General features: G+C 45.1%; 1 protein-coding gene across 2 annotated transcripts in view; it reads right to left on the bottom strand.

Moving 5' to 3' along the window:
- GLI3 (GLI family zinc finger 3) overlaps nucleotides 1-26758 on the bottom strand; it is a 249753-nt gene that overhangs the window by 66214 nt on the left and 156781 nt on the right. For both annotated transcript variants that reach the window (XM_088018202.1, XM_028108964.2), the window contains 3 exons: nucleotides 19924-20126; nucleotides 17167-17313; nucleotides 11654-11855 (listed from right to left, as the gene is read on the bottom strand). In XM_088018202.1, coding sequence (XP_087874328.1) covers nucleotides 11654-11855; nucleotides 17167-17313; nucleotides 19924-20126 — 552 coding nt within the window. The remainder of the gene's footprint in view (nucleotides 1-11653; nucleotides 11856-17166; nucleotides 17314-19923; nucleotides 20127-26758) is intronic.

Below are 26758 nucleotides of genomic sequence, written 5' to 3'. Positions count from 1 at the left end.
CACAACATCTGGGGGCTCAGAAAGTCAGGACCTGACTAAGAATTGAGGCCACTAGAGAAAACATTTCAGAAGGCAGAACACGCCCTCAGTTGTGTATATAAGCAATTTACAGATCAGGCAGGATGGATCCATTTTTACTTTTCAAAAGACGTCAAGAGAGAAGGAAAGCGAGGCCCAGCTTCCTGCTGCGGGCTCCATCCTCAGCTACACTCGGTCTGACCTCAGCTGACATCGGGAAGGGCAGGGACAGCTTTCGACACATTTGGGGAACGTCCCATCCCCTTTCGGGGCTGCTTTCTTGCTGATAAAAGCAGGTGCCAGGAATAAGCATTCTCCAAAATCCATGTCAACTCTTCGCTTCTAGGGGATATGATGAGAACAGGCAGAACGGCTGAGCATGTTCAACCTCACCGCTTATTCATAAGGAGCCGGCTCTGTCCTCCACATGTAAGGGGCGGGCAGTGGCAGGCCTGGTCCCCACCTGCAGAGCCGGTGCTGCGGGAAGCTGGAGGCTCACCCAGATCACAGAGCCTCCGCAGGACTCGATGACACACGTCGTTCTTGGCTCTGTCACGGCATCAGCAAGGATCGGGAGCCAAGGCTCCTGCTCTCAGAAGACCCCACATGGAGGTGGAGACAGAGTTTGTAAGGAAGAAGCGGAGGATGGGCAATGTCCCGCCACCGCGTGGGGATGTCGGCAACAACAGAAAGAACATGTGGAAAGAACGGATGGGGAATTCCCATGGGTGGGGAGTCAGGGGTGAGGCACCACTCCTGCTCTGATTCGAAGTGGCCCTGAGAAGCTCCACCTCGGGAAGGGGGGGGTGGGAAGCAGGAGAGCCCCCGGCCCACTGGTGCTGCCGTGTCCTTCCCGAGCTCAGCACAGTCACATCCTTTCTATTGGCTGGCTCTTAGCTAAATGTCACCTCCTTGGACAGCAAGGCCTTCTAAGACCATGGCCCCAGCAAAAGGAGCCCCCCTGCACGATGGGTCCTCTCACTTTCTACTGTTGGACACTTCTGTTCCCAAGCCACACCCGCGCTCTCTGAAGTCACGCCCTGTCTCTGTCTCGACCATGAGGTCCCCACGAGCTGACCCTCTGGCGCCGGGGACACTGCCCAGCACCCAGCAGGCCCTCAATATTGAGTCCGTGAGCGACCGAATCTCTTCTTCAGTGTATTGGTGCCCACTTACTGCTGCAACAAATTACCACAAACTTAGTGGCTAGAAACGACACACACTTACTATCTCCCTGGCTCATGAAATAGTACTGCGTTCTTCTGGAGTCTCTTGCAGCTTCGAGAGGCTGCCCGCATCCTCTGCTTGTGGCTTCGTATCACTGCAACCTTCTTCTCTGACTCTGACTCTGGTCCCCCACCTTCCTCTTAAAAGGATGCTTTTAATTACATCAGGGCCACCCGAATAATCACAAGTAATCTCCTCATCTCAAACTCCTTAACATAATCCCAGGTACAAGATTCCTTTTGCCGTGTAAGGTAAGGGGCTCATGCTTTCCTGGGATTAAGACCTGGACTTCCTTTGGGGCCTATCACACCAACAGTCAATTTAAAGAAAAACATGTTTTCCTCTGAAAACTACAATTGGACAATTTATCTATAAAACAGTCTAAACAAAGCTAGTGTCTAGATTGATGTCTTTCTACAGAACTTTAGCGGCTGAGGATAGTCTTTGCCAATTGCAGAGGTCAGAATTAAAAAGAAAAGATAAATCCTAACCTTTAGAAACCCTGAAAAAAAAGCTTCCTAAATAGTTCTTGTATTCATTCTCTAATTTCCTAGAAATTAAAGTATTGATATTGTTGAGAATTTTTATAAATCTCTTCTGTGTCCTCTGAAGCAGGGCACGGTCTAATTTAAAACTTGGTCTACCTGAGCTTTATTACCTCAAAGCCTTTTTACATTTCTGCTCACCCTATTCTTTCCTGTGGATCCTGTGCAGAAAGCTTAATTTTGTTATCTGATTTCTGGATTCTCTTCACTCAATATCTAACATATTAAATATAATTTTGAAAAAATTTTTTCCAGCTTTCACTTTTCCAAATGACTGTGGGAATGATGGAGTAACTTAAAACACACAAACATTTATGAATTATTTATCTATATTTAGTCGATGAGACTAGGAGAAAAAGTGTCACATGGCCCCCATCTTCCCAAGCAATGCGCTAACAAGGTCGTAGGCCTCCTGAGACAACAATCCAAAAGTAAGTCTTATGAAGGAGAGGAAAAAGAAGTGCTCAAGTCCAGAAGTCTGAGGAATATGGGTCCAACAGTCCCCAGAACCCACTGAGCTGACACCATGGGATGTACATTCTAAGCGACCCAGCCTAGACACAGTTTGCAACAGTATTTGGAAGAGCTTCTAGAAACTAGTGATCCTTGCAAAACACTCCAAGAAATACTTTTCTAGGACAAGAGTTATTAAGCCAGAATAAATTGATTTCATATTAATTTGCCCTTTAATTTTCTCAAGGGCAGAAAAGGAATAAGATGTGGATTTTAGGTCCTTGACTACAATATGGACAGTATCCTCAACCACCGAATATAATTTCTATCCATTAGAACAGATTTACAGTTATAGAATTTTTTGCTTTATAAAATACCTTAAAGGAGCATTCCTCTGTGTTTGGTGACTCAGCAATAGAACTTTGAGCACATCGACATTAAAAAAAAAAAAAAAAAAAACTACTCATGGTCAGTTCCCCCTTTCTGCTCAGCTTTGAGCTGAGGTAACAGTGATCAACAAACTGTTGTCTGAGTGGGAACCGGTTATCCTATTTTCAAAGATTTAAAATGAAGGCTCCCAAAGTCTGAATCTTTGAAAAAGTTTTGATGTATTTATCCTTTATCAAAAATCAGAGGTAAAGTTTTGTCAATTCTCTTTTGCAAAGTATGGCCAAGTTTTGCAAATTGGGCCCTGTTTCTTAATGTGGAGTAAACAGCATCGTCACAACTCACCTATCTGGAAGTCTCCTATCTGGGAATCTCAGCAACTACCCCCAATCTAGCTAAATTTGGAGTGTAAGTAGAAAGAAAATGTTAAGTGAAATAAATGTTCTAAAATGCACACATGAAATCCTGCATCAATTCAGTACGTTTTAACCAAGGACTTTTTATATATCCCACTTACAGTTCCAGAGCATAAAATAAGTTTTGCAACTAGAAAGCGATATATCATTACAATCAATACATGGAACTTTGAAATTCATAATCGCTTTTCACTTTCACAACATGGTTTTCTCACACCAAGGAAGTAATGTGAGCCAACATTTGTACAGAAACCTTGTGATCAATCCGTGCATCAAATTTATATTTAATTCCTAGAATGACATGTGAGTGGAGACACTAAAAGTTCATACTGCAGAAAATCACTCACTAAACATTTATTCCACCCTACCATACATAAAGGTATTTCAGTCATTAATATGCAGGTCAGATGGATGAAGCGCAATTAAAATGGCTATCAGATAAGCCCACATGTGTTTTAAAAACAAGTGAGGCATTCTACACATGGTGGGGGCAACAGGGTGGGGGGTGTGCCAGATAATGCAATATCGGAACGGGATATAACACCGCATAATTTGGCCTGCTGCAGTCCTTTACATCGGAAGGGTAAACAGAGCTGATTACAATATTGAAGAGATCTGTGATTCAAGAAAAATAAAGAAAATAAATAGAGGAAGTATCAGAAGGATGGCAAGAGGCTGGATCACACAGCCACTGTGCACTTAAAGGTAAAGGTTTCCGCTTGATTATTTAAGGACTCCCAACCAAAATGATGACTCTCCCTAGGGTCACCAAGGGACAGCTACTCCCACCGCATGCAGGGACCCAGCTCCTCTGAGTAAACGCACACCCTACACAGGGAGAAGTGGGGGGAGGCTGTGGGGAAGCAAACAGTACCCCACACGTCTCACCTCAACCTGGTTCAGCAGAGAGGCTCACGGGTTTCCAGGTTCATTTCTAGAACCCGCGCCACTTCCTACCAGTGTGAAGAGTAACAAACACGCGGAGCCTCTGCCTGCTTAGGAAATGTCTTGTTTTAAATATAAGGTCATCGCTAACTACCGACAAACACGTGTTTTTAAATTGCTCAGGTCGCTATATTTTGTTCAGATGTGAATTTTGGAAACATCCTTAAAAGAAATGCACGTTGGGGCGCCTGGGTGGCTCAGTTGGTTAAGCGACTGCCTTCGGCTCAGGTCATGATCCCAGTGTCCTGGGACTGAGTCCCACGTCAGGCTCCCTGCTCGGTGGGAAGCCTGCTTCTCCCTCTCCCACTCCCCCTTCTTGTGTTCCTGCTCTCACTGTGTCTCTCTCGTCAAATAAATAAATAAAATCTCAAAAAAGAAGAAAGAAAGAAAGAAAGAAAGAAAGAAAGAAAGAAAGAAAGAAAGAAAGAAAGAAAGAAAAGAAAGAAAGAAAGAAAGAAAGAAAGAAAGAAAGAAAGAAAAGAGAAGAGAAGAGAAGAGAAGAGAAGAGAAAAGAAAAGAAAAGAAAAGAAAAAAGAAAAGAAAAGAAAAGAAAAGAAAAAAGAAAAGAAAAGAAAGAAAGAAAGAAAGAAAAGAAAGAAAGAAAGGAAGGAAGGAAGAAAGAAAAAGAAATGCGATATTTTGACAATGTATGACTCTACTCCTGGGCACTGGGATTAAGAACATTCATACTGCATGGAACTGGAGGGTGTTATGCTGAGTGAAATAAGTCAATCAGAGAAAGACATGTATCATATGACCTCACTGATATGAGGAATTCTTAATCTCAGGAAACAAACTGAGGGTTGCTGGAGTGGTGGGGGTGGGAGGGATGGGGTGGCTGGGTGATAGACACTGGGGAGGGTGTGTGCTATGGTGAGCGCTGTGAATTGTGCAGGACTGTTGAATCACAGATCTGTACCTCTGAAACAAATAATACATTATATGTTAAAAAAAAAAAAAGAAGAAGATAGCAGGAGGGGAAGAATGAAGGGGGGGAATCGGAGGGGGAGACAAACCATGAGGGACGATGGACTCTGAAAAACAAACTGAGGGTGCTAGAGGGGAGGGGGATGGGGGACGGGTTAGCCTGGTGATGGGTATTAAAGAGGGCACTTCTGCGTGGAGCACTGGGTGTTATACACAAACAATGAATCATGGAACACTGCATCAAAAACTAATGATGTATGGTGATTAACAGAACATAATTAAAAAAAAAGAACCTTCATACTACAATTTCTTTTTTTTTTTAACAATTTTATTTATTTATTTGAGAGAGAGAGAATGAGAGACAGCACAAGAGGGAAGAGGGTCAGAGGGAGAAGCAGACTCCCCGCTGAGCAGGGAGCCCGATGCAGGACTTGACCCCGGGACTCCAGGATCATGACCCGAGCCGAAGGCAGTTGCCCAACCAACTGAGCCACCCAGGCGCCCCATACTGCAATTTCTGTGTGAAGAATCCAACGGGGAGAGTTGCTTTCCAGTATTGCATCTCTCCTAGCTCTCTGACTCATGAAACCATGAGCGACACTCAGTGCTTGGTAACAGGACAGCCCCACGGTGTGAGACACTGGTTTCAAGAAGAGAGAAGGAAGTGGGGGAGGGGAGGAGGAGGCTTTCTCATCAAAACTGACCTTGTGGCTACGTTGGGGCTGTGGCACTAACGAAGTTGTCCACTCTCTGGCTACAGCTGCACAATTTACTGCCCAACGGCTGCCATTCCAAGTAAGAACAATTCTTTCCAGTTTTGCTGCGAATGGGCCAACACCTATTCTTACTCGTCTATGCACAGGCCCAGGGACACACACGCATGCAGGTGTGTGTGTTGGAAAGGAGAGAAAGAAAGCTTCCACTTCCATCCATAAAAGCTCCCAGGGCAAGTTTATTGGAAAACCCAGCAGCCTCCAAAGCAATGAGCACACGAATAAGGCCCACACACTCACAAAACAAGGAAGTACCACCCCGACATTTACACCGAGGCATACACACTCCACGGAAACTGCTTTGGACAAAAAAATCCATTTGGCTTTGTATGACAAGTGTTCTAAAAGGCTTTAAAAGCCACTTGCCATTAAACAGACAAGACCTCTGGGAACATGAATAGCAGTGACACCCTCTCCAATGAGGTTAGGCTGGAAGCACCCAAATCATGTAACTATCCAGCCATGCAGAGATGGTTAGAAAAAGCATAAATCAGGGGCGCCTGGGCTGCTCAGTCAGTTAAGCATCAGCCTTCGGCTCAGGTCATGATCCTGGGGTCCCAGGATCAAATCCCTGCATCGGGCTCCCTGCTCAGCCAGGAGTCTGCTTCTCCCTCTGCCCCTCACCCCGCTTGTGTGCTCTCTCTCAAATAAATAAATACAATCTTAAAAAAAAAGAAAAAGCATCATCAGTTTTTTAAAGACATCATCACGATATTATTCCTCCGTTATGAAGAGCACTTCCTACCAATCCTTTTGGCCAGGTCTCCCATTGGAGAGTCCTAAGAGAGAAGCCTGGGGACAGAAAGAGGAAGTGCAGAGTCAGCCGCACCAGGTTCGGCCCCCAAAGTAGCAGAGTGCCATTGATCCAGCCCACTGGCCTCCCTGAGCATCAGCTCCCTCCACCCAAAACCAATGCAGCCTCCCTGGGAGCTTCAAAGGCTTCCTGCTCTTTCCGGATCAGGGGCCCAGGGCTGTGCATAACTGGGCCCCAGCCTGCCTTTCCTGTTTACTGCCATCTGGCCCCTGGATTCCTGACACTCCCTCAGCACCCAAGCTTCTCCATCCCACAGCCTCATCTGGTCCATTCATTCAGTCGTACCTGATTGGAGGCTCTTCCCCTTCAGGAGTTCAGTGAGGGCGGGGGTCCTGCCTCTCATCCATCCTGGTAGCCCCCATGCCCAGCACAGTGACTAGCACAGAGCTGAATATGCAGCTAAACATTGTCGGGGGGGGGGGGAAATGAACGAGTAACTGATGAAATGAGGTGCTCTCTAAAACCATTGACCACATATGGGAGGCAATAAAAACTATCTTTCTCAGTATTAATCACTTTTGCGGCTGCTGGGGGAGAAGTTTGTCACTACTTTCAGAAGAAGTAATCAGAGTTTCAGGGCACTGGTCATCTGGCACTGTATTCACCTTCACTCTATTCTTTGCTGTGTCCCACCCAGCCTGTAACAGGCATCAACAAGCCCAGAGCCAAGCTGCTGTGGAGGCCAAGCTGGTCCTTCTCCTGCCTCGGGAAGTGGCAACGGACACCTGCTTCCTCCAGGGGCCTGGGACCTGAGACAGTGGCCACTGCAGGACACGGGACACAGCCCACTGTCCCGACCCCAGCCACAGCCCACGGTGCCAGCCACGCAGCCTGTCCCACTGGTGGTGCCCGACTCCCACTTTCATCGAGGTGTCTGTCCTGGCCACGCCAGACCCAAGACCACTGAGGACACAAGCCCATCTTCGGTTTAGCCATAAACTCAAAGCGAAAACGCTGTAGCTGGTGGGTTGGAAATGAGTGGGCTACTCATTTCTTCATTCCGTTTACCTTTGGCAGGAGACTACAGGAAGAGGAGGGTCATCTGAAAGCCCCCTCTTCTGACAGTGGTGCAATTTCTGGGGGAAGGTATTAGCAGAGGCAAAGGTATTTCTACGATACTGCCATTAACTGGGTATTTATAACATCCACCTTAACCACAGAGAGTGGAGGTCACAGGTTGTATTTGATAAATGTGAATCATCTAGGCTTAGATGGGAGTCTTCAGGGAGATGGACAAGTTAAAACTTCTTGAGACGGCCAAATATTTCACAACGACCTTTCCAAGTGCATGGGGTTTTTTCGGAACGGTCATTTTAGTTATGATATATAAAAGAGTAAGATTTGTGATGTACACTTGGACAACAGGGTTGAAAAGTGAGACATAATCGAGTATGCCAAGGGGCTTTTGTGAATAAATATCTGCTTTCTACAGTATTTTTATAGCAGTCTGAATTATTATCTAAAGATATAAGCACAAGAATCATACACAAAGGTAGGCATTTGCTTTTTTATCCTTTTATTTTGTATCCATCCCTCTATCTCTCTATAGCTCTCAACATATGGACATTTAATATACTACTCATAAAGACTGTAACATTCTGCAAATCAGAATTATTCATCCGCCATGTCGAAAGTTCCTTTAATAAAGGGGCTGATGAGAATTCTAATTACACATTAAAGAGCTCCTTCAGGGGTGCCTGGGTGGCTCAGTCGGTTAAGCGTCTGACTCTTGATTTCAGCTCAGGTCATGATCTCAGTGTCGTGAGATCGAGCCCTGTGTTGGGCTCTGCGCTGAGTGTGGAGCCTGCCTCTCTCTCCCTCTCTCTCTGCCCCTCCCCCGCCATGAGTTCCTTCATTTCTTCACGCAAGAAATATCCATTGAGTGGTGTCAAGGTGAGAATGCACAGGTGTTGTGGGGGGCAGTGTGCAGCCATGAAACTGCCACCTTGGGGCGCCTGGGTGGCTCAGTCGTTAAGCGTCTGCCTTCGGCTCAGGTCATGGTCCCGGGGTCCTGGGATCGAGCCCCGCGTCGGGCTCCCTGCTCGGCGGGAAGCCTGCTTCTCCCTCTCCCGCTCCCCCTGCTTGTGTTCCCTCTCTCGCTGTGTCTCTAAAAACTGCCACCTTTACAACTCAACCAACAGCGTTACTCTGCAGTCCAATACCAGAAGCAGGTCAGGCACCAGAAAACGGTGCAAAAGTCAAATGCAGTTTGGGGTCCAGTACAAGGCAGGGGATCGGGATGATATTGGCACGTGACCTTCTCTGACCTCCTCCTGCAAAGACCCACTACGTGGACAAGTAAAACAAGAGTGACAGTACGCTCTCCCAAATCTCTGTGCCACAGAAACAAGGACCGTGCCTCTCGCCCCAATCCCGCTGCCTGGTCCACAGCAGAGACTGCACGTACCCTCCGTCCGTGCTTGCTCCTGTATCTTTCCCTCCCAAGACAGTTAGCTACCCTTTGTATCTTGGCTCACCCTTCCTCCCTTTCCCTGCCACCCACTGGTCCTACCACTTTTCTGATTATTCCTCAAGTCAGTTTTCAGTTCACAAAATCAAACTAAGAACAGGGCAAGCAAAGCACTAACATTGCTCCAGCCACAGGACAGGCAAATGGTGCTGATGACAATTAATCTAATTATCGTGTTATACGGCAAGCTGATGTCATCCTGGGTTATCTGAAATACCTTATGTGCATTAAAAGCTAGCTATGCTCCTAACACACACCAGGTGGATACTGAAGAGTGAGAAGTCAGGCTGCCAGAGAGAAGACAGAATGGAAAGGCTCCAAAGGAAAGCAAGAGTGCATGGTGGCCGGACCCTTGACCGTAGCGGGCTCTCCTGGGACCCGACTGGTCTTGAATGCAAACCTCTTCTTCCAGCTCTAATGAGAATGGCAGGGTCTGTGGGAGCTCCTTGGAGGCAGGGGAAAATGATCAATCCCAGTCAGGATCCGGTACTAGGTTACCTGGGCAGAGGTGAGCAGATCAAGAAGGCAGAGAAGGTGGGTGGTAAGAATAAAGAAAGACAACACTGTGACCACCTGCACCATATTCTAATCTGAGGCTCTGAGATGCTGGAGAAAGTCAAGCTAGCTGGGCAGAGAGCCAGAGTGGGGAAAAACTAAGGAGAAGCAAGAGAAATAAATGCTCACCAGGATTCTGTGTGAACGTAAGTTTTGTGAATATCCTGGTGTGCCATGTTTCTACTACTTTGATGCTATGACTGCTAGTCAAGCCACATAATAGTTACATAATTTCAGCAAACCGAGATATGGTCATTGGCAGTCTGCATCACGCTGGGAATATCTGCCAGGAGGGCAGGAACAACCAGGCCATGGTTCGGAGACAGGCACACTTCCTCAGAGCCAGCCTGGGATGATCATGGGGGCCATACGGCCGGGCCGTGCTGGCTTGTCTCCTGGACGGACCATCCAGGATCAGCTCTCCCAAGACTTTGCCCCATGGGTGGGGTGTTCATTCTGGCACTGCGCATCCACGCCGGCTTTAATAAAATATGTCCTCTCCTACACGGGGTGTCTGGTCTCTTGCTTACAAGTGTGAAGACTGAGCTTCAGAGAGCCGACGGGCAAGGACAGTTTGCAGAGCTGGTGGCAAACCTGGAAACTGACTACAGATGTGCCCAACTCCAAAGCCTCCATTGGTGACGATTGTGGCTAATCCTGAAGACATCCCGGGACCCCCTCTATGTCCTGACGACTATCACATCAGCAGAGTTTTTTGCTTTGCTCCATGTTTCCACCCTTGAATGACCATATTGAAAGCACATCACATCAACATAAGGCTTCTAATATTTAAACACTAACTTGTGTGCCAAAGAGGATTGTTGATAATTGAACAAGCAAAGAATTAAAACCGTAATTGAGAACGTTACAGAAAAAACGGTGTTATTCATCATTTCTAGTAAATGTGCTGTGTTGCTACTGCTAACATCTTTTCCCCCAGACTGCTGGGGTCTCCCTAACGTGTATATCCATCATGGAACACCCATCAAGTAAGAACGAAAGCTGCTGTCCATTTGTAGAAACACACCAGTAACAAAACCCTCACTTATCCAAAGCAAGCCTGGTGAAAACAGCCTTTGGTATGTCTTTTTAAAGCAAGTAATCCCCCATGGTTTGAAAAACTCCAGTTCAAAAAGATTGCTAGGAACTGAACTCTTAAATTATGGGAGGAAAAACTTAGGGGAAGGGATAACTAAAGTCGATAACCAAGGTGGCCTAGTTAATGAAGTAGGACATGATCTAATTCGATGCCTAAAACAACCATTTGGTAACTAGCACAGTTCAAAACAGTACGTGCGTGATTAGCTGATAAAAGCAGTGTAAGCACACCTAAAATTCATCCCGTGGCTTACTTTTATTCCCTACTGATTGACACCAGCCCACGTCTGATCATTAGCGGGGAGGAGTATTTTCAAGTAAGCATGTTTACAGAAGCCTGTGTTTGTACATTCACGTGCAAGCAACAGACATAATGCACTTCACCAAAGGAAGTGTCAAAATGTTCTCGTTGTACGGCAAGGGAGGATGACAAAACAGAGGGCTTTCAAATTAAGCTAAAAATGCTTAATAAGAAAACAAGGAAATCTTCCTTTGCTCCATTTCCTCTGACAGACATGCCTTCCGATGTCATCACATGTCTCTTCCCTTCAAAATCCTGCTGACACCTTTTCTTCCTTCCTGAAATGTACCCCTCTCCGCACAGCGTTAACAAGTGTGAATTACACCAGGCCTGCTCTTCTGCTTTCTGCTCCTGTCCCTGCTTCCATGTGCTGCCCACGACCAGGTGTGAAGTGGGTTTTCTCTCCAGAGAACCGTAATTAGTAAGAGGGGTTCCGACGAAGGATTTCCCATCCTCACTGCCTCCTACAAAGTGGACTCCACCGTCACGGAATAGCTATGTACCTGCATACGAGCTACTAATTAAGTCTGCCAAATGATGATCTTTGGCCCAGGCCTTGGCTCTGGAATTCACTGTAGTGTTATCTGCCGGGCCTCCCAGGTCAGGCCCGGGGTCGTGCAATTGTAGTCATCCTCAGAGGGAGTCAGTCCCGCAAACGCGAGCCAATCGGGCACTGCCCCTTCATTAAAGAGAGACACATTCGTGGATTTAGGAAAATACATACCTGATTGCGCTCGCAGACAAGTGGCCGTAGGAACCGCTTGCCGAAGAGCTGCTGCGAGAATTATTGAGAATCGTGACCAAGGAGTTGGGAGACGTCCTTATCATCGTCTGAAGGTCAAAGCTGTGATCGGACAGCGGTGATATGGACAGCGTACGTTTTCGGCTCGGCCTGGCCGACAGCCTGGGGCTGGGGAATCTGGTGCCTGTTGCAGAAACAAAACAGAACCCGGTTACCTGTGGCTGTAACTCCGTACCCGTGATTCACTGCTACGGGCCTGGCTGGAAGAAGGGAAGGCTAAGAAGCCAGGAACTTGCGGTGACAAGTGCCTCTCCACCCACTTGTGATCTACTGGCTACAACTGAGAAAATTAGGGAGAAATATTTATCTTCCAGGGCTTACCTCGGGGGAGCTCTGTTTATTAATGTGTAGGCAAAATGATAAATTGCTAAACAAAAGGGAAAGACTTTTATGTGTTATCCCTCTCATTTCCAGTGATTTATGAATCTGACGGCTGCTTAGATATTCCCATCATTAATTCACCACAAGCAACAAAGACAGTGGTCCCTACAGTTACACAACACACCCCTCCCCATCCCAACACACACCATTTTAAGGCAATGAGCCAAAGGAGAAAATGATTTAAAGCATCCGAAGATCAGAAATTCAGCTTAGTTATGCCCTCATTTCCCCATGATTTCTGTAGTTATCTGATCCATGTATACGTAAAGCTTTACTAAAACAACTGATAAATGCATTATCTGAAATTAATGGTTCTCAGTCGGGGGCAATTATGCCTCCGGGGGACATGTGACAACATCTGGAGACGCTTTGGTTATCACAATTCACGGGGTGCTACTCCCACAAAGTGAAGAGAGGACGGGCGCGCTGCCGAAAACCCAGCAACACCCAGGACAGCCCCCAGCGGTGAAGAATTCTCTCCCCCCAGTAGTGCCGAGACTGAGGAACCCTGTCTCAGTTGCCTACAATCTAAAAGCGTAAGTCCCAATAAACATTTCAAATCTCAGGATGTGGTTTGTTTGGAGGTGCTCCAAGGTGGGGGGCGGGGGAGGACCATGTAAGCATTATAATGAGATTTGATGAATCTATTTTAATGCTCTGGACCTCGCTTCTCCAGTCAGAACTAAGAGGGAATAAAGCATTTGTTATTAGAAATCTCAGTCTTTATTAAGTTTCCTCCAATGAAGTTCTAACCTGGAGGTTAGTAACTCACAGTCAAATGCATGTCAGCTTGGTACAATGTTTTTACCTAAAGAGTTAAAAATGAAATGCCAATTTACCTTCAATTTGGTAGATACCAGAGATGTGAATTTCAGGGACTAGCTATGCATGTGGCCCAGAGGCCCACACTCCTGCCTCTCCTAAGGTCACATGTACATTATGGAGTCATCAAACTATAGTTGAATGAAAGAATGAGGACATAATCCCACTCCGTAAGAGGCAAATCAAACACGATTCCTTTTGAGTCACAATGGAGGTTTCCTATTTTACAGTACGGGTATACTTGCATAGGGGGACACTACAGTTTTGTGGCATGCAGAGCGCTGAAGTAGAAGGTAAGCCTTCTTTATAGAAAAAAGCCTAGGCACTTGGTCTCTGGACACTTCCATGGGAATAGTCTCTTCATCATGGACCTTGACACAAGATAACAATCCAACATGCTTCGAGATCATTTAATGAAATGAAATCGATGAATGAGTCTATAGGTAATATCATAGAATAAATAGATATACTTTATAGTTAAAAAATAAATCACAAACTGGAGCTTAGGAAGTTAAGTTAGTACCATCCATGTATAAAACTGGAAAACCAATTTGAAAGATGAATATGGTGCCTAGTCAAATTTTTCTTTCAGACACATTCAAAATTGAGCTTTTTCATTTAGAATAATTTCATTATCAGCCTGATTTAGGCCATGCTAGTACGAACATAGCCACCCCAGCTACACACACATCTTTTAGTGTTTAAATCAGCATCTTACTTTTATCACGGCATCTGCCTTACACAGAAATGTTCCACATTTACTCACGACGAGAGGCTAATTTCATCATTTTTCTTTTCTTTTTTTTTTTTTAAAGATTGTATTTATTTATTTGAGAGAGAGAGCACAAGCAGGGGGAGGAGTAGAGGGAGAGGGAGAAGCAGGCTCCCCCGCTGAGCAGGGAGCCCGATGCGGGACTCGATCCCAGGACCCCGGGATCATGACCTGAGCCGAAGGCAGACGCTTAACTGACTGAGCCGTTCAGGCGCCCCTAGTTTTTCAGTGAAGAACAACATTCCACTTCCAAACGACTTCAAGGACTGCAGACTTACTGTCTACTTCCATATAATCCTCAGCAGTAACCCTTCTCGATGGGTCTCAGTGATCACTGGCAGAGTTAAGAGTAACAGGACATTCTAGACAGAGATGATCCCTGGAACACCTCTAATTTTTTTAATCACTAACTAGATAAGGTGGCCATCTGATGTTATGAAGCAACAAAGGTCTTAGGGGTCCCTTACAACATCCAAAGACAGAGCCCAGAGGCTTCCCTTCATCACTTCTGAGGAAGGCTTCCTGTTGCCCATGGCCAGCTCTTCTCTGTTTTTCCCTCCAGAATGGGCTCTTACATAAGTCAGTTTCCACCATACAAATAATGTGGTTTTCAGGAGCCCGCAATTCTAGAATGTCCCTCATAGGGATTACTTGCTCTCCTGTCTTCTAAGGTCCTTAATCCCGAAAGACAGAACTAGATCCATAAAGCAGACTAGCTTATTCATTTTTTTATAAAAGATTTTATTTATTTATTTGAGAGAGAGAATGAGAGAGAGAGAGCACAAGATGGGGGGAGGGTCAGAGGGAGAAGCAGACTCCCCGCTGAGCAGGGAGCCCAATGTGGGACTTGATCCCAGGACTCCAGGATCATGACCCGAGCCAAAGGCAGCCGCTGAACCAACTGAGCCACCCAGGCGCCCCCAGACTTGCTTATTCTAACGTGACATTAAGTACTCTGTCCTGGACGTGGATGAAACCCAGATATGCCCATTGTTGGCACATTTAAAAGGCAAGTGCTCATCTAAAACCAGTTTCTTGGGGTGCCTGGGTGGTTCAGTCGGTAAGCGTCTGCCTTCGGCTCAGGTCATGATCCCAGGGTCCTGGGATGGAGCCCTACATCGGGCTCCCTGCTCGGCAAGAAGCCTGCTTCTCCCTCTCCCACTCCCCCTGCTTGTGCTCCTGCTCTTGCTATTTCTCTCCCTGTCAAATAAATAAAGAAAATCTTTTAAAAAAAATGAAATCTGTTTCTTATGGTTTCTGTCAACTGAAGAGTCCTGAGGATCCTTTAACAATGGGGGAGAGTGACCAGCTAGATTCCAGTTGGGCTTGGCCACTGCAGGTGCACATCCAAGGTGGTGATTTATAATTGCTTTTGCTTTTCTGTTGGAAAAGTCTCCTATGATGTAAATTCTGAGTACTCTCCTTATGTTATGTTTAACTAAATGCTATTTCAATTTTTTTTTAGAGGGAAGATAGTATTTTAAGCACTTTCCAACCTTTAATATACTCTTCCTAACCCCCTAATAATCAAGTGAACAGAGAAAGTCAGCATTTTGGAACGGTGATTTGGGATTCCCCTCTTGAGGGGAGCAGCTAAAACACAAGGTGAACATTTTCGAGACAGCTGAAAGAGAAATCACCCAGTTCTTCACTGATCATACACGGTTTCCTTCTAAAACATAAGCCCGAGTATTCTTATTGTTCCAACACAGATATCTCCGATCTGGCTTTCCGTTAATTGTTTTGTTTCTCTGTTCTAATAAAAAAATCTGACAAAGAAAAAGGAGGTTTCTTTTTATGTGATGAATGATAGGACATCTAAATTCCTACTTAATGACAATCAATTTACCATATAGTCAGGCAAATTAAAATTCCTTTAATTAGTTTTTACAAAGTAAAAGGGTAGCTTCATTCTTTATTTAGATAAAAACCATCATTGCCTGACTGAACACATTCTCATCAAATATAGAAGGTAATGCGGGCTGACCTTCCAAGGATGCTCCCCTATTTTAATTCTTTATTTGCAGATTTTTAAATAACTAATTTGCATAATAACACTGAACTTTTTTTCCCAACAATCCCTAATTGAAATGTGGTTATGATGAATCTGAAATGTAAGCTCTTGACTCTACAAAGCCAAACAACAAAAGCCCTGCAGAAGATAGAACACATTTCTTTTAGTTTGTGTGTGGTAATGAACTCCCCAAGGGAAGCCATCGCAAGCAGGGATCCTGGGTTACTCAGCTGAGTTCGTTCATGGCCGTAAGAAGACGGAGCTGTGGAAAACAATCACCCTCTCTCCACTCCAAACCTGAAGGCTGCATTAGAGAGCTGACCAGTGCACACCTTTGTCACAGAAGAATCCAAACAGACTGTAGATGAAAAAGCGCGGCCACCAGGAAAAACAAACAACCAACCAACCCCCAACATATGCCCTACTCAAAGCCGTTTAGTTGTCATAGTCAAGGAGTAGCGGCTTTCATTGATGGACACCTCAGACAGCGCTTCGCATTCACTTCCTGGCACCTGGCAAATGGAACTGAAAGAATCTGAATAAATAAGAATTCTTGGATGTTCTGAACCGTGATATTCACAGGCTCATTTGTCTATATGTCTAGATAAGTGACCCAAAGGAATCGCCATAAGCCTTGAGGGATCCCAAAATAAGTGATATAAAAAGCATCAAAGGATGCCATTATCTTCTACTGTTATGTGCTAAAAATCGCTCTTTCTGATTTGGAAAGGCTTTTTCTTTTTCCTAGATAAAAGGTCTTAGTGAAATATAATTTTCCATGTAAAGAAAACATATAAGGCAAAACAAATCCATGGAAAAAAATGCAAAAACCAAGTCTAGGTTTTTTGTAGAAATTAATTTTTAGGGGCTCGTAGGTGGCTCAGTCGGTTAAGCTTCCAACTCTTGGTTTGGGCTCAGGTCATGATCTCAGGGTCATGGGATCAAGCCCTGTGTTGGGCTCTGCACTCAGCGGGGGTCTGCTTGAGATTCTCTCTCCCCTCCCCCACTCACAGGCACGCACATGCTCGCTCTCTTTCTCTCTAAAATAAATAGATAAATCTTCGGAAAAAAATAAAAATTAACTTTTAAAGCATAAAATCTAGAAAACCAAAGAGTGACTGGGTGAAGTATGTCCATGGCATCAAGCCCATTCCCTTATTTTGTTCTCAGGACACTCAGGGCAGGAGAGTTCTTTATCTATCTGCCAAATTCCAATCGCCTGCATCTTCCCCTTTGTTGGTATCCCGGAGCTCTCCACAAAGAGTTCCAGGACGGCCAGATGTGTAGAAGCCTCTTAGAAAACCAAGGAAAGCCGAGCACCAAATACGCTTCCTCCTTCTCTGGTTTCAAAGGTTAGACAATCACCTAATCATTGCATCTTTCTCTACAATTCCCGAGTTAGCATCTGCCACTGCCAGGATTACAGAAGAGAGCCCCCTCACTTACTGTCCATGGCGTGAAGATACTCCATGTGGATGGCCCCAGCACTGGCGGTGGCGGCCGAGGGAATGATGTCCGCGTAGGGGCTGCGCTGGCCAGCTAACAGAGCCATCTGATGATAGTATTCCGCGGGGCTGACCCCGGCGTGGGGCGCTAGAAGAGCAGACAAGCAAAGCATGGTGACTAGTTGGAACAGGTCAATAAGACATGTTTCTTGAGACATCCCAAAGTCCGTTGGCCACGTAGCCCAATGTCAGCAATTCCTTTCATGGCTCATGCTAGTAAAACTTCTGTAACTCAAACTGTGCTTCCCACTGAAGCCTACTGGATACCTGTCACTTGAAAATAAAACTGAAGAAAAAGAATAGGAAAAATAAAATGTATTATAAAATGTTTGAGGCTAAAGAAAGAGCCAAGAATTCTAAATGATTAAAATGTACATATGTTCTCCTTCCCCTGTGTGCCCCCCCCCAAATTAAATCACTTCTTAGATAAAATCACATTTCCTACAGTGGTAGACAATGGAGACAACTGTGGTATCTTTCCGGACACACTTCCCTCAGCTCCTGGCCGGAGTGCCTGAGTCAGCTCTCACTACCTGGAGGGCCCAGGGCTTACGAGGGGAAAACACAGTGTAGCTTTAACAACGCACCACTGGGTGATAAGCTGCAATTTTGCGTTCCATAATTTTAAAGCTCTTCTTTTTCCCCCTTTTTATTACAAAATCAAAAAGGAAAAATACCTATCAATCTGGAGCAATTTACTGGCAAGAGTCAGCTCTGTAAGAGTGGGATAATAATCTGTTTCCACTGCCAATTTATGTGCAAAAGCATCAAGATACTGTAGCAGTTTTGAGGGTGGTCTCCAGATTCTCCAAGATCTGGATGCAAATCCCAGCTCATCTTACCACTCCAAAGGGCTGTCGGTAGCAATGAAGCCAACAGTATTCAGCACATAGCATTCCATCAGTAGAGGTTAGTTTTACAATTATCATGTAGAAACAACGGGTATTCTAGCAATAGGTCTGTGTATGTTTAGATCTGTGTCCACACTTTTTATACATGATAAAAATATCTGGACAAAGATACACACAAACCTCTTAGCCTACATGTGAGAGTCATCTATGACTTGACTGCATTTGATTATTAATTAGACTCTTGAAAGGCAAGAAGAGGAAGGCAGAACAAACCAACCAAAGAATGTTTTATTCATACTCATCATCAAATACTACGGAAAACAGATGACACGATGCTTTAACTCAAGGTTCCACTTTGCCCTGGCCCAATGAAATTTCTGCAAGCCAGGCATAACTCCAAGTGTGTTGTGAGCTGGCCTCCCTTACCCCTCTCCCTCTCTTCTGTGTAGTCAGTCATTTCTGCGAACTCCTAAATACTCCAAGGAGATAGCTCCATTTGTCCCCATTGTAACACCAAATCCAAAACAGGAGAACTAACTTGGGTCTGACTCTCTTACAGTCTCATTTTTGTGATGTGACTCTCATCCGAATGGCACAATGTATTCCTTAGGTACCTCCTAACTGTATCTGCTGAGCTGAATCAGAAAGAGATGTGTGGATAGCTGCTGAGGCAGCACAGATGCTCCTGGAAGTAGAACTGAGTAGGGATGTACTGAGAAATCCCACATGGCTTCCCACCTCTCGCCACCACGCACAGCCAGCCCCGGGAAGGGTCCTCAGGGAGAAGGTGGGTGGTGCAGGGTCACACTGCTCAGGGATGCAGGACTGCACGGGGGTTTCTGACACACGCCCCAACAATTAGTGAGCTGCTGTAGAGAACCCCTAATCTGCAATTTCTAATTAATATGGCTTATGCAGTTCTGGACCTTAACTCAGATTCCAGCAACTGTGGGCAAGTGAAGTTTGTATGTGTGCAAGAGATGGAAAATGCTCTTCCTGAATCAAAGGAGTGTTTTATAATTTGACAGTTATGGGATACACAGCTCTAATTAGTCTTGTGAAAAGTAATTAATTGGGAAGATAATAGAACCAACAGGAATTTGACCCTTGAGAGCTTAAAATGAGCATCGAGTATAATAAAATTAAAGTCAAAGTTGGTTTCTTTTCCCATCATATCCCTCTTCCAGTTTTCACGGGGCATGATCAAGGTTGGAGGGTATGTGCAACGGATCTAGATCATCACGTTCTCTAAGACTTGCTACTCAGAGCGTGGTCCACGGACCAAAGCCCTGACACCACCTGGGAGCTTTCCAGCGTACAGAATCTCAGCATCCCCCCCAGACCCATCCCACACAGAATCACGGTTTATCATCATTCCCGGGTGGTCCACGTACACAGTGGGATCTAAGAAGCGCTGATCTAATAGACACATCTGTATAAACACGCCTCTCAGACATGCAGAACGGAAAAGCATTCACTGGAAGGTGAGCAAATGGCTGGGTATGCCTGCATGCTGTGTGAACAGCGACCGGGCCGACTAAGAACACAACAGTGGATAGGAGCCAGGTGTCTGGAGTCATTGAGTTCAGGCTTTGAGTTCCAGTAGCCAGTGCGCCACTTTGCAAGTTACTTAGCCCCTCTGCTCATTGCTCTCCTCACCCGGTAACAAGACAATAACCCCACCCTCACGGAGATGTCCTAACACTGACGTGAAGCATGCTCTTAAAGCACTCAGCACAGCGTCTGGCACACGGGAAACGTTCAGTCAACATCACAGCTGCTCCACACCACGTTCCAGGTGGGGCATGAGGTGGGAAGCAGAACAGGTCGGCTGGGGACTGACTCACCGTCTGTGGGGCTGAGCCCCCGAGCTGCCGAGATCATGGAGAGGGACGGGCTGTGAAGAGACCGGATGTAGTCCATGTAGGGGTTGATGTAGGGGTGTGGAGGGCTGAAGGGGGGTTCGGAGGCTGCAGCGGGGTTCCGGTGTGGGGAGATCCTGATGAAGGGCAGGTCTGAATATGTTGGACTACTAGATAAGGCAGAAGGCCTGGGTAAAAAAGAAAAGCAGACACAAGAAGTATGGGTGAGACAAATATCTCCACAGGAAAATAATAAGGATTTTAAGTGAACTCAAGGTGTCTTGGGGAAAAGACATCAGGCATATATGTTTCCAGTACAATGACCTTAAAATCATGGTGGCAAATGCAGGTAGAATGGTACTACACAATTATCTGGGCCAAGGAAATGAACCTCTGAGAAATTTCATGGCACTCTGAATACAGAAAAATAAAGGCTGGCCTTTGGCTTTCCTGATGACAAGAAATTCTAAACCACAGGCATCTGAGTTTAAGTAGTTCTGTGATTATATGTTCCATTTGACCTGAACATTAGTTTCACCACTGAAAGCTTACCTCTTACCATCAAGGTGTTGCAGAAGAAGAGGAGGGGAGGGGAGGGGAGGGGAGGGGAGGGGAGGGGAGAAGGCAAAGGCAAAGAAGTGAAGGGAAAGGGAAAGGGAAGGGAAGGGAAGGAAAGGAAAGGAAAGGAAAGGAAGAAGGAAGGAAGGACAAAAGAAAGAAAGCAAGAAAGAGAGAGAGAGAAAGAAAGAAAAAGAAAGAAAGAAAGAAAGAGCAAGCAAGCAAGAAAGAAATGAATGAATTGCAAATTCATGTGGTCATGCACACAGTGGAGTCGCCCATAAAGGAAGGATGCAAACTGCAAAAGTCTGTAAGAATTAATGTGCAATCAGACACCATATATCTGTGCTTGAATCTTTACTGCAAGGGTCTTGCAGTTGGGGGTAAAACCAGTTTCACAGATCTGGGCTTCACCGGTGGGAAGACATCTCCTCCCTTCCATGAGCCAGCCCTGACAGCGCCCTTCCCTTGCCACTCATCTTTCAAGTGCCACCTGATTAGCCACGTCCAGGAATTAAGTACTCCTGGGGCTACAAAGTTGGAAAAGAATGAGGGTTTGATCGAGCCTTGGTTCTAACGAATGAGCTGATGAAGATAAATTCTAAAACACACCTTGCTGCCGCCCTAGCCTGAATGGCTCCTGGGAATTCCTTCCCTGGGGACCACTGTTTCCAGAAAGGCCAGTTTGTGGATCTCACCGACCCCCAGCCCCACCCGGCACTGCCTTGTTTCTTCTCTAATAGAAAATGTATTGTGTGGATAATCCAGTGAACTGCCTCCCTTCCTCATTCAGAAGGGACGGGCACAGGATTGAGAGGCCGTGATAGAGACGGATCTACCAAGCACGGCAAATTCCTCTTATGCCACTGGTTTTCAGCACAAAATGAAAGGGAGGGGAGAAGGGAGGGGAGATGCATTTTCTCATCATGCCTCTTGAAGCAAAGGCGTGCCCAGGCTGGGTGCTGGCCCCCATCACCCTGTCAGAACACAATCTTGGGAGCAGCCAGCCCCACCAAGTGCACAGTGTAGACACTGAAATATATGAAGGCACAGATCAGTAACACATTTTCTCTCAGTGGAAAATAAGAGGTTGAAATATGGGGGGGGGGGTGTTGCTCACGTGCTGTTTCTTACTCTTTTTCACTTTGAACTAAAAAAAAAAAATAAGGCTTTTTATTTGTTATTCGGATGCCTCTGTTGGTGTAGGAAAATAAAAATCCAGAGTTTTTTAAATTTACATGTGGGCAGAGGAAGCACTCGCCACCTGTAAACAGCTATTTCTTTTCAAAACAACTTGAGGCTTTCCATACCCACTCAGAAGTTAGTAAAATGACTTATGCTTACATAGAAATCAGCACAACCTACTAGCCTTCCTATTTTAGCTCTTTATGGCAGAACAAGTTAGCTCTGTGTTGTTGGTTCAATGCTAAGTTCCACTTAAATGTGTTGCTACTTTAGAGCATGGGGATGCTCCAGTTCCTTAATTTTCTTTCGACTGGAAAGGAAAATCAATCTTTCCAGTCCGATTCAAAAGTAATTACTACAAAATACAAATTTATTTGCAGATTTATGATGAGAGACCAGCAGAGCAGAAAGGTGGAAAAGTAGACATTTCCAGAACTCTATGAGATGCTAGCTCCCAGATAAGCTCGTCTTGTGAACCACAACAGTATGCACTCAACATCAGTGAGGACAGTGGCACATCTTACTGGGGGTTTTTTTTTTTTCCTTTTAGACAAAAATCGTAACCTGTAATTTTTCTGAAATCCCAGAATTGTTGACAAGGGTAGGTAAGAATATTCCTAGAGGCCTAGATTCCATTTTGAAGAATCATGCACAGGAAAAAGAAAAAGTCAGCATCCAGAACAACATGAAAATCACAGAGGCGGGGTCAGCTTTCAGCAATCCCAAAGAAACAAGGAAGCCGGGAGACAGGCGAGGCTTTCCTTCTCTCACAGGCCCCAGGTCGTCTGACCCATGCACCGGCCTCAATTCTGCGCGGCCCTTTTCCACAAAAGGACTGAAGATAACCGTTCCAGGAGCAGCCATGAGTGAGCAATCGGCCTGGTCACCGTGTCCCCACAGGACGCCAGGGCCCCACCCTCCTTTACACTCCAAGAAGAAGCGACAGCAGAGAAGAGGGCTGGTTCCTCTCGGAAGTGAAGTCAGGAACCTATTTCACCTATTTCACCTATTTCCAAACAACGGGGAAGGACATGCCTTCAGACGGGAATGCAAATAAGAAAGCTCTAAGTTAATTAATTGCCCTAAAGTAACAAACCATCTAGTACTCTAAGGCCAGCCATCCCCAGGATACAAATAGGAAAATGCTGAATAAGGGTTACCCAGTGAGGGTAACGCCCATCAGGAATTCCAGAGATAGGTGAGTCAGACCCCCGGAGCAGCGGTACCATGGAAGGGTCCGGGCACTGGAGGGGAACTGATGTGGACAGCAGCTAGCTCTGTGAACTCAGAAGCAATGCCCACCCTATCCTAGTGTGTACCAGTACAAGAGGGAGGATTCCTATCTCCTGGGGGGCTTGGCAAGTTAATCTAAGTAAAGCCTCATGTACTGAGCCTGGCATCAAATAAGTGCTCAACGCATGCACACATACATACATATTATACTAACATGTTCTACTCCTAATACATACACATATATGATACAGACATATGTACATGTGTGTATGCACATATATGTACACACATATATATAAAAACACGCCCACACATATACGTAAATATACACACATGCATATTAGGGATGGCAAATACGGTATGCTATGTGATTCTCAAACACTGAAAATATTGGAACCCTCTTTTCAAAGCAAATTGTACGGTGAAAGCATTCCAGTTTGCTTTGCTCCCCAACCTGACAGAGCCCTGGAAACACCTCCTTGGATTTCCAGGTAAAATCATGAAACCACACGAGGTGGTTAAAACATGAACTCAGTAATCAAATGCAGGAGCTTTGCAAGAAACTGGACGTGAATGTAGTCTGTCACTCAAGATAAGTTGCGTTATACATAAAATGGAACAATAGCTCCCTCCCGGGGCTGCCCCCGCTGAGGTGCACTGGGTACTCAGTAAACGGTGGTGGTTGATGTTCTCGGGGGTTGCCAGAACCACCCAACAAAACTCGTTTGTGTGCATGACTCTAAACTCAACAAAGAAACGTCCCCATGGCAAGACTTCTGGAAACTTATTTCCAATTTCCTTGCTGTTCCCAATTCTTGGCGGCTAGCTCATTTATCGGTTATTTTGTTTTAAACAGTAAAACAAATTGGAGAGAGCAGGTCAGGTTCTTTAAATGTAACAGGTGACAGGGGTCACAGCTGTATGGAAGCCAAGCTGAAGATTATGACAAGAGGGATGGATTCTGTTGAAGGAAGGGGAGGGGGGAGGGATGGAAAAAGCACCCACAGAAGTTTCCATATAAACGACATAGGTTATTTCACAAACCGTCATAAACTTTACCAAGCTCGCTACAGATCTTCACTGAGGATTACAGTACCGCCAGGAAAAGAAATTAGAAGCCCATCTCTTTCTTGGTTTGTATTTTTAGTAGATACACGGAGATGGAATTGAAGATTACAGTTGGCCTTCTGTGCCTTTCTCTGCCTTTGTAGCTTTCTGCTCTCTCCCGGTTCTGGGGTCGTACATGGCCCGGTCACTGAACGTGGCACAGACCACGGAGAGAAAAAACCAACACAGACATTCTGGGAAGACCACTGGACACTTGGAACTGCACCAAGAACAGAGATGCCATGCGATTTATGTCGTAGCCAGAGTATAGAAATATGCCTGTGACTCTCCAAATTAAATCATACACACTACCATCCGGGAAGCAGATGCCCAAACTGCGAGGGTTGTCAGGACGCAGTGGAGGAGAGCACCTGACGTCTTATCACCTCTGCACGGTGGCTCAGGCGTGCCGGGCCCGGCGCGCCCACTCAGGGTTGTCGGCCCCGCTCCTATTTCCACCTATCTGTTCTTCCCAGGCCAGGAAGACCAGTGAGGGCTGTCGTGTTGTCTCCGTATTGCCCAACAGATTAATGAAGTACAGTTCCAGACAAGACAGAAGGTGGGGATCATCTTGGTGTCCTCCCAAAAGCCAATGAAGCAATAATAAAGTTGTATTTGTGGAGATAATTTGACTTTAGGTTATTTTCTTTTTTACACGGTCATGAAAACAGATTACAATGAAGAGAGTAGAGGATTCTTATTAGAGCATTTTTTAACACTATACCATGATAAACTTAAAAAACAAAACCACATATTGCGGAGAATAACTGGACTTCTTGGTTAGAATGAAATATCATTATATAATCTAATTTGTTACTGCCTTTTCATCTATCGTATTGGGTTACTAAAATGCCAAGATTAAAATCATAGTATTTAATCACCTGCATTACCCATTATGAGAGCATTAAACCAGGCCTATATGCTGGATTATTACAATTGCTTTCACATTGCTTGGGACACTGGAAATGTACACATACTCCTTGCATCTTCGCATGAGGGCTCCAACTACCTGAGGACTGAAATGTCGGGGTTTTTTACATAACAAGTTTATTTTCTGTTTAATTTTGTTCTTTGTCTAACAAGTAGATACGCTTCATATTCAAGAGGTGGCCTAACAGAGAACAAAGGGGAGTCATCCCTTATAATGTATTTTTAACCAACTAATTAATTATTCAATAAGTGCAATTTTAATAAATCAAAATGTATAATAAAAATTAGCTTTCCATCCAGTGAAGGAAAAAACAAAAACACCCACAGCTATTATGCTGCAGAGTCCTGGACTTGATCTCTCCCTCTCTTCAAGGCAAGCTTCCAGATAACCTCTGCCCCAGAAGCATCCTGTGACCCTGAAACGTACAGATGGTTGTGCCTGACTCAGCGTGCTGAGCCTCCCTCTGGAGTCAAGTAATGAGCTGGTGGTGGAGGGAAGAGTCGAGGCATCCATTCTGCTCACCTCCTCTCGCTGGCTGGAGCTCTGCTGGTGGCATTCCGATCCCCACGGCCGCGGCTGCACAAGCGTGATCCCTTCCAGGGCACTAGCCTTCGCTGAGCCACTTTTCCCTCTGTGGGCCCCTTCAGATGAGGGGTGGTCACCGCTAGAGTCCACTATCACTTTGGGGGCTTTAACCTTGTCCACCCCTGTGTAAACACCTGCTCCATTAAACATGCTCCCATGGAGGTGGAACTGACTCTAGTCTTTTACAAACTTGTATGTCGCATTTCTGTTTTTAGAAGCTACACGCATAACTACACTGATGAATATTTCAATAATCTGTTCATTTGACATGTATTTTTATGGAAGAGCCACTTACTAAGAATCCCTTATGATTTCAGAACTTGGAGGAATTTCAGTAAACACACGATCGTTTAGTCCCTGCTTTCAAAGAGTTTATAGCCAAACAGGATGAAAGGCACATACACATGAGTGTCTAAGAGTGAGTGCTATCTGATGCATCAGAAGGAACCGACGAGAGGCTTCCAGGATGCATGTTGGTTACCAAAAATATGGGATGTGAACTGCACTACAAAATGTAGATAGGATTTGAATGGAAGTGGCCACTGAAGAGGAAGGTTAGAATATTGCTTGTTGTGCACATTAATGCAGGGTGCTGAGTTATCTTACATATAAAATTTCAGAGCTAAGGCTAATCCCTCTAACAAAACATGAGAGAGAAATACTTATTTTAACGGTAAAACGTCATTTCAAAGGATTTTTAAGAATGACTTTCGTGTTTTTATTCTCTATTTATGTCTGAGGAGTTTACATCCATAAATGGAAAAGTTGAGGTTATTTTAAATGAACACTAAAGAACAGTTATTCCTAATGTCCAAGCTCTTTGGATCTAACCAATGCCAATATTTCAACGTATTTAGTATCAGCATTTTTTCAGGCATAATGCACTTCTTACACAAATAAAAGTATACTTTGAATTACACTTTCTCCCTCAATATTAAAAGGTTTCTCTAGTATCTTCTAACAGACTGTACATAAAATCGCCAATCAGTGCAGAGCAGATGAAAGCCATCATGAGGGATCATTAAACATCCACAGAATGGCTAAAATTAAAAAGAGGGGGCGGTGCCAAGTATTGATGAGGATTTGGAGCAACAGGAACTTTCCAGCAACGTGCGTACTTATGAGCTGTCACAGCCTCTTTGGAAAACAGTTGGGCATAATGAACGCAAGTAAATGCACACCCTATGATCTGGCCATTCCTTTCCTTGGTGTAGCCACAAC

The sequence above is a fragment of the Eumetopias jubatus genome, unplaced genomic scaffold (assembly GCF_037043125.1).
Source record: "Eumetopias jubatus isolate StellerSeaLion01/CBP00866 unplaced genomic scaffold, mEumJub1_p1.0 scaffold_14, whole genome shotgun sequence".
Taxonomy (NCBI): Eukaryota; Metazoa; Chordata; class Mammalia; order Carnivora; family Otariidae; genus Eumetopias; species Eumetopias jubatus.
The sequence above is the reverse complement of the archived record's forward strand: the minus strand, read 5'-3'. Positions and strand labels throughout refer to the sequence as shown.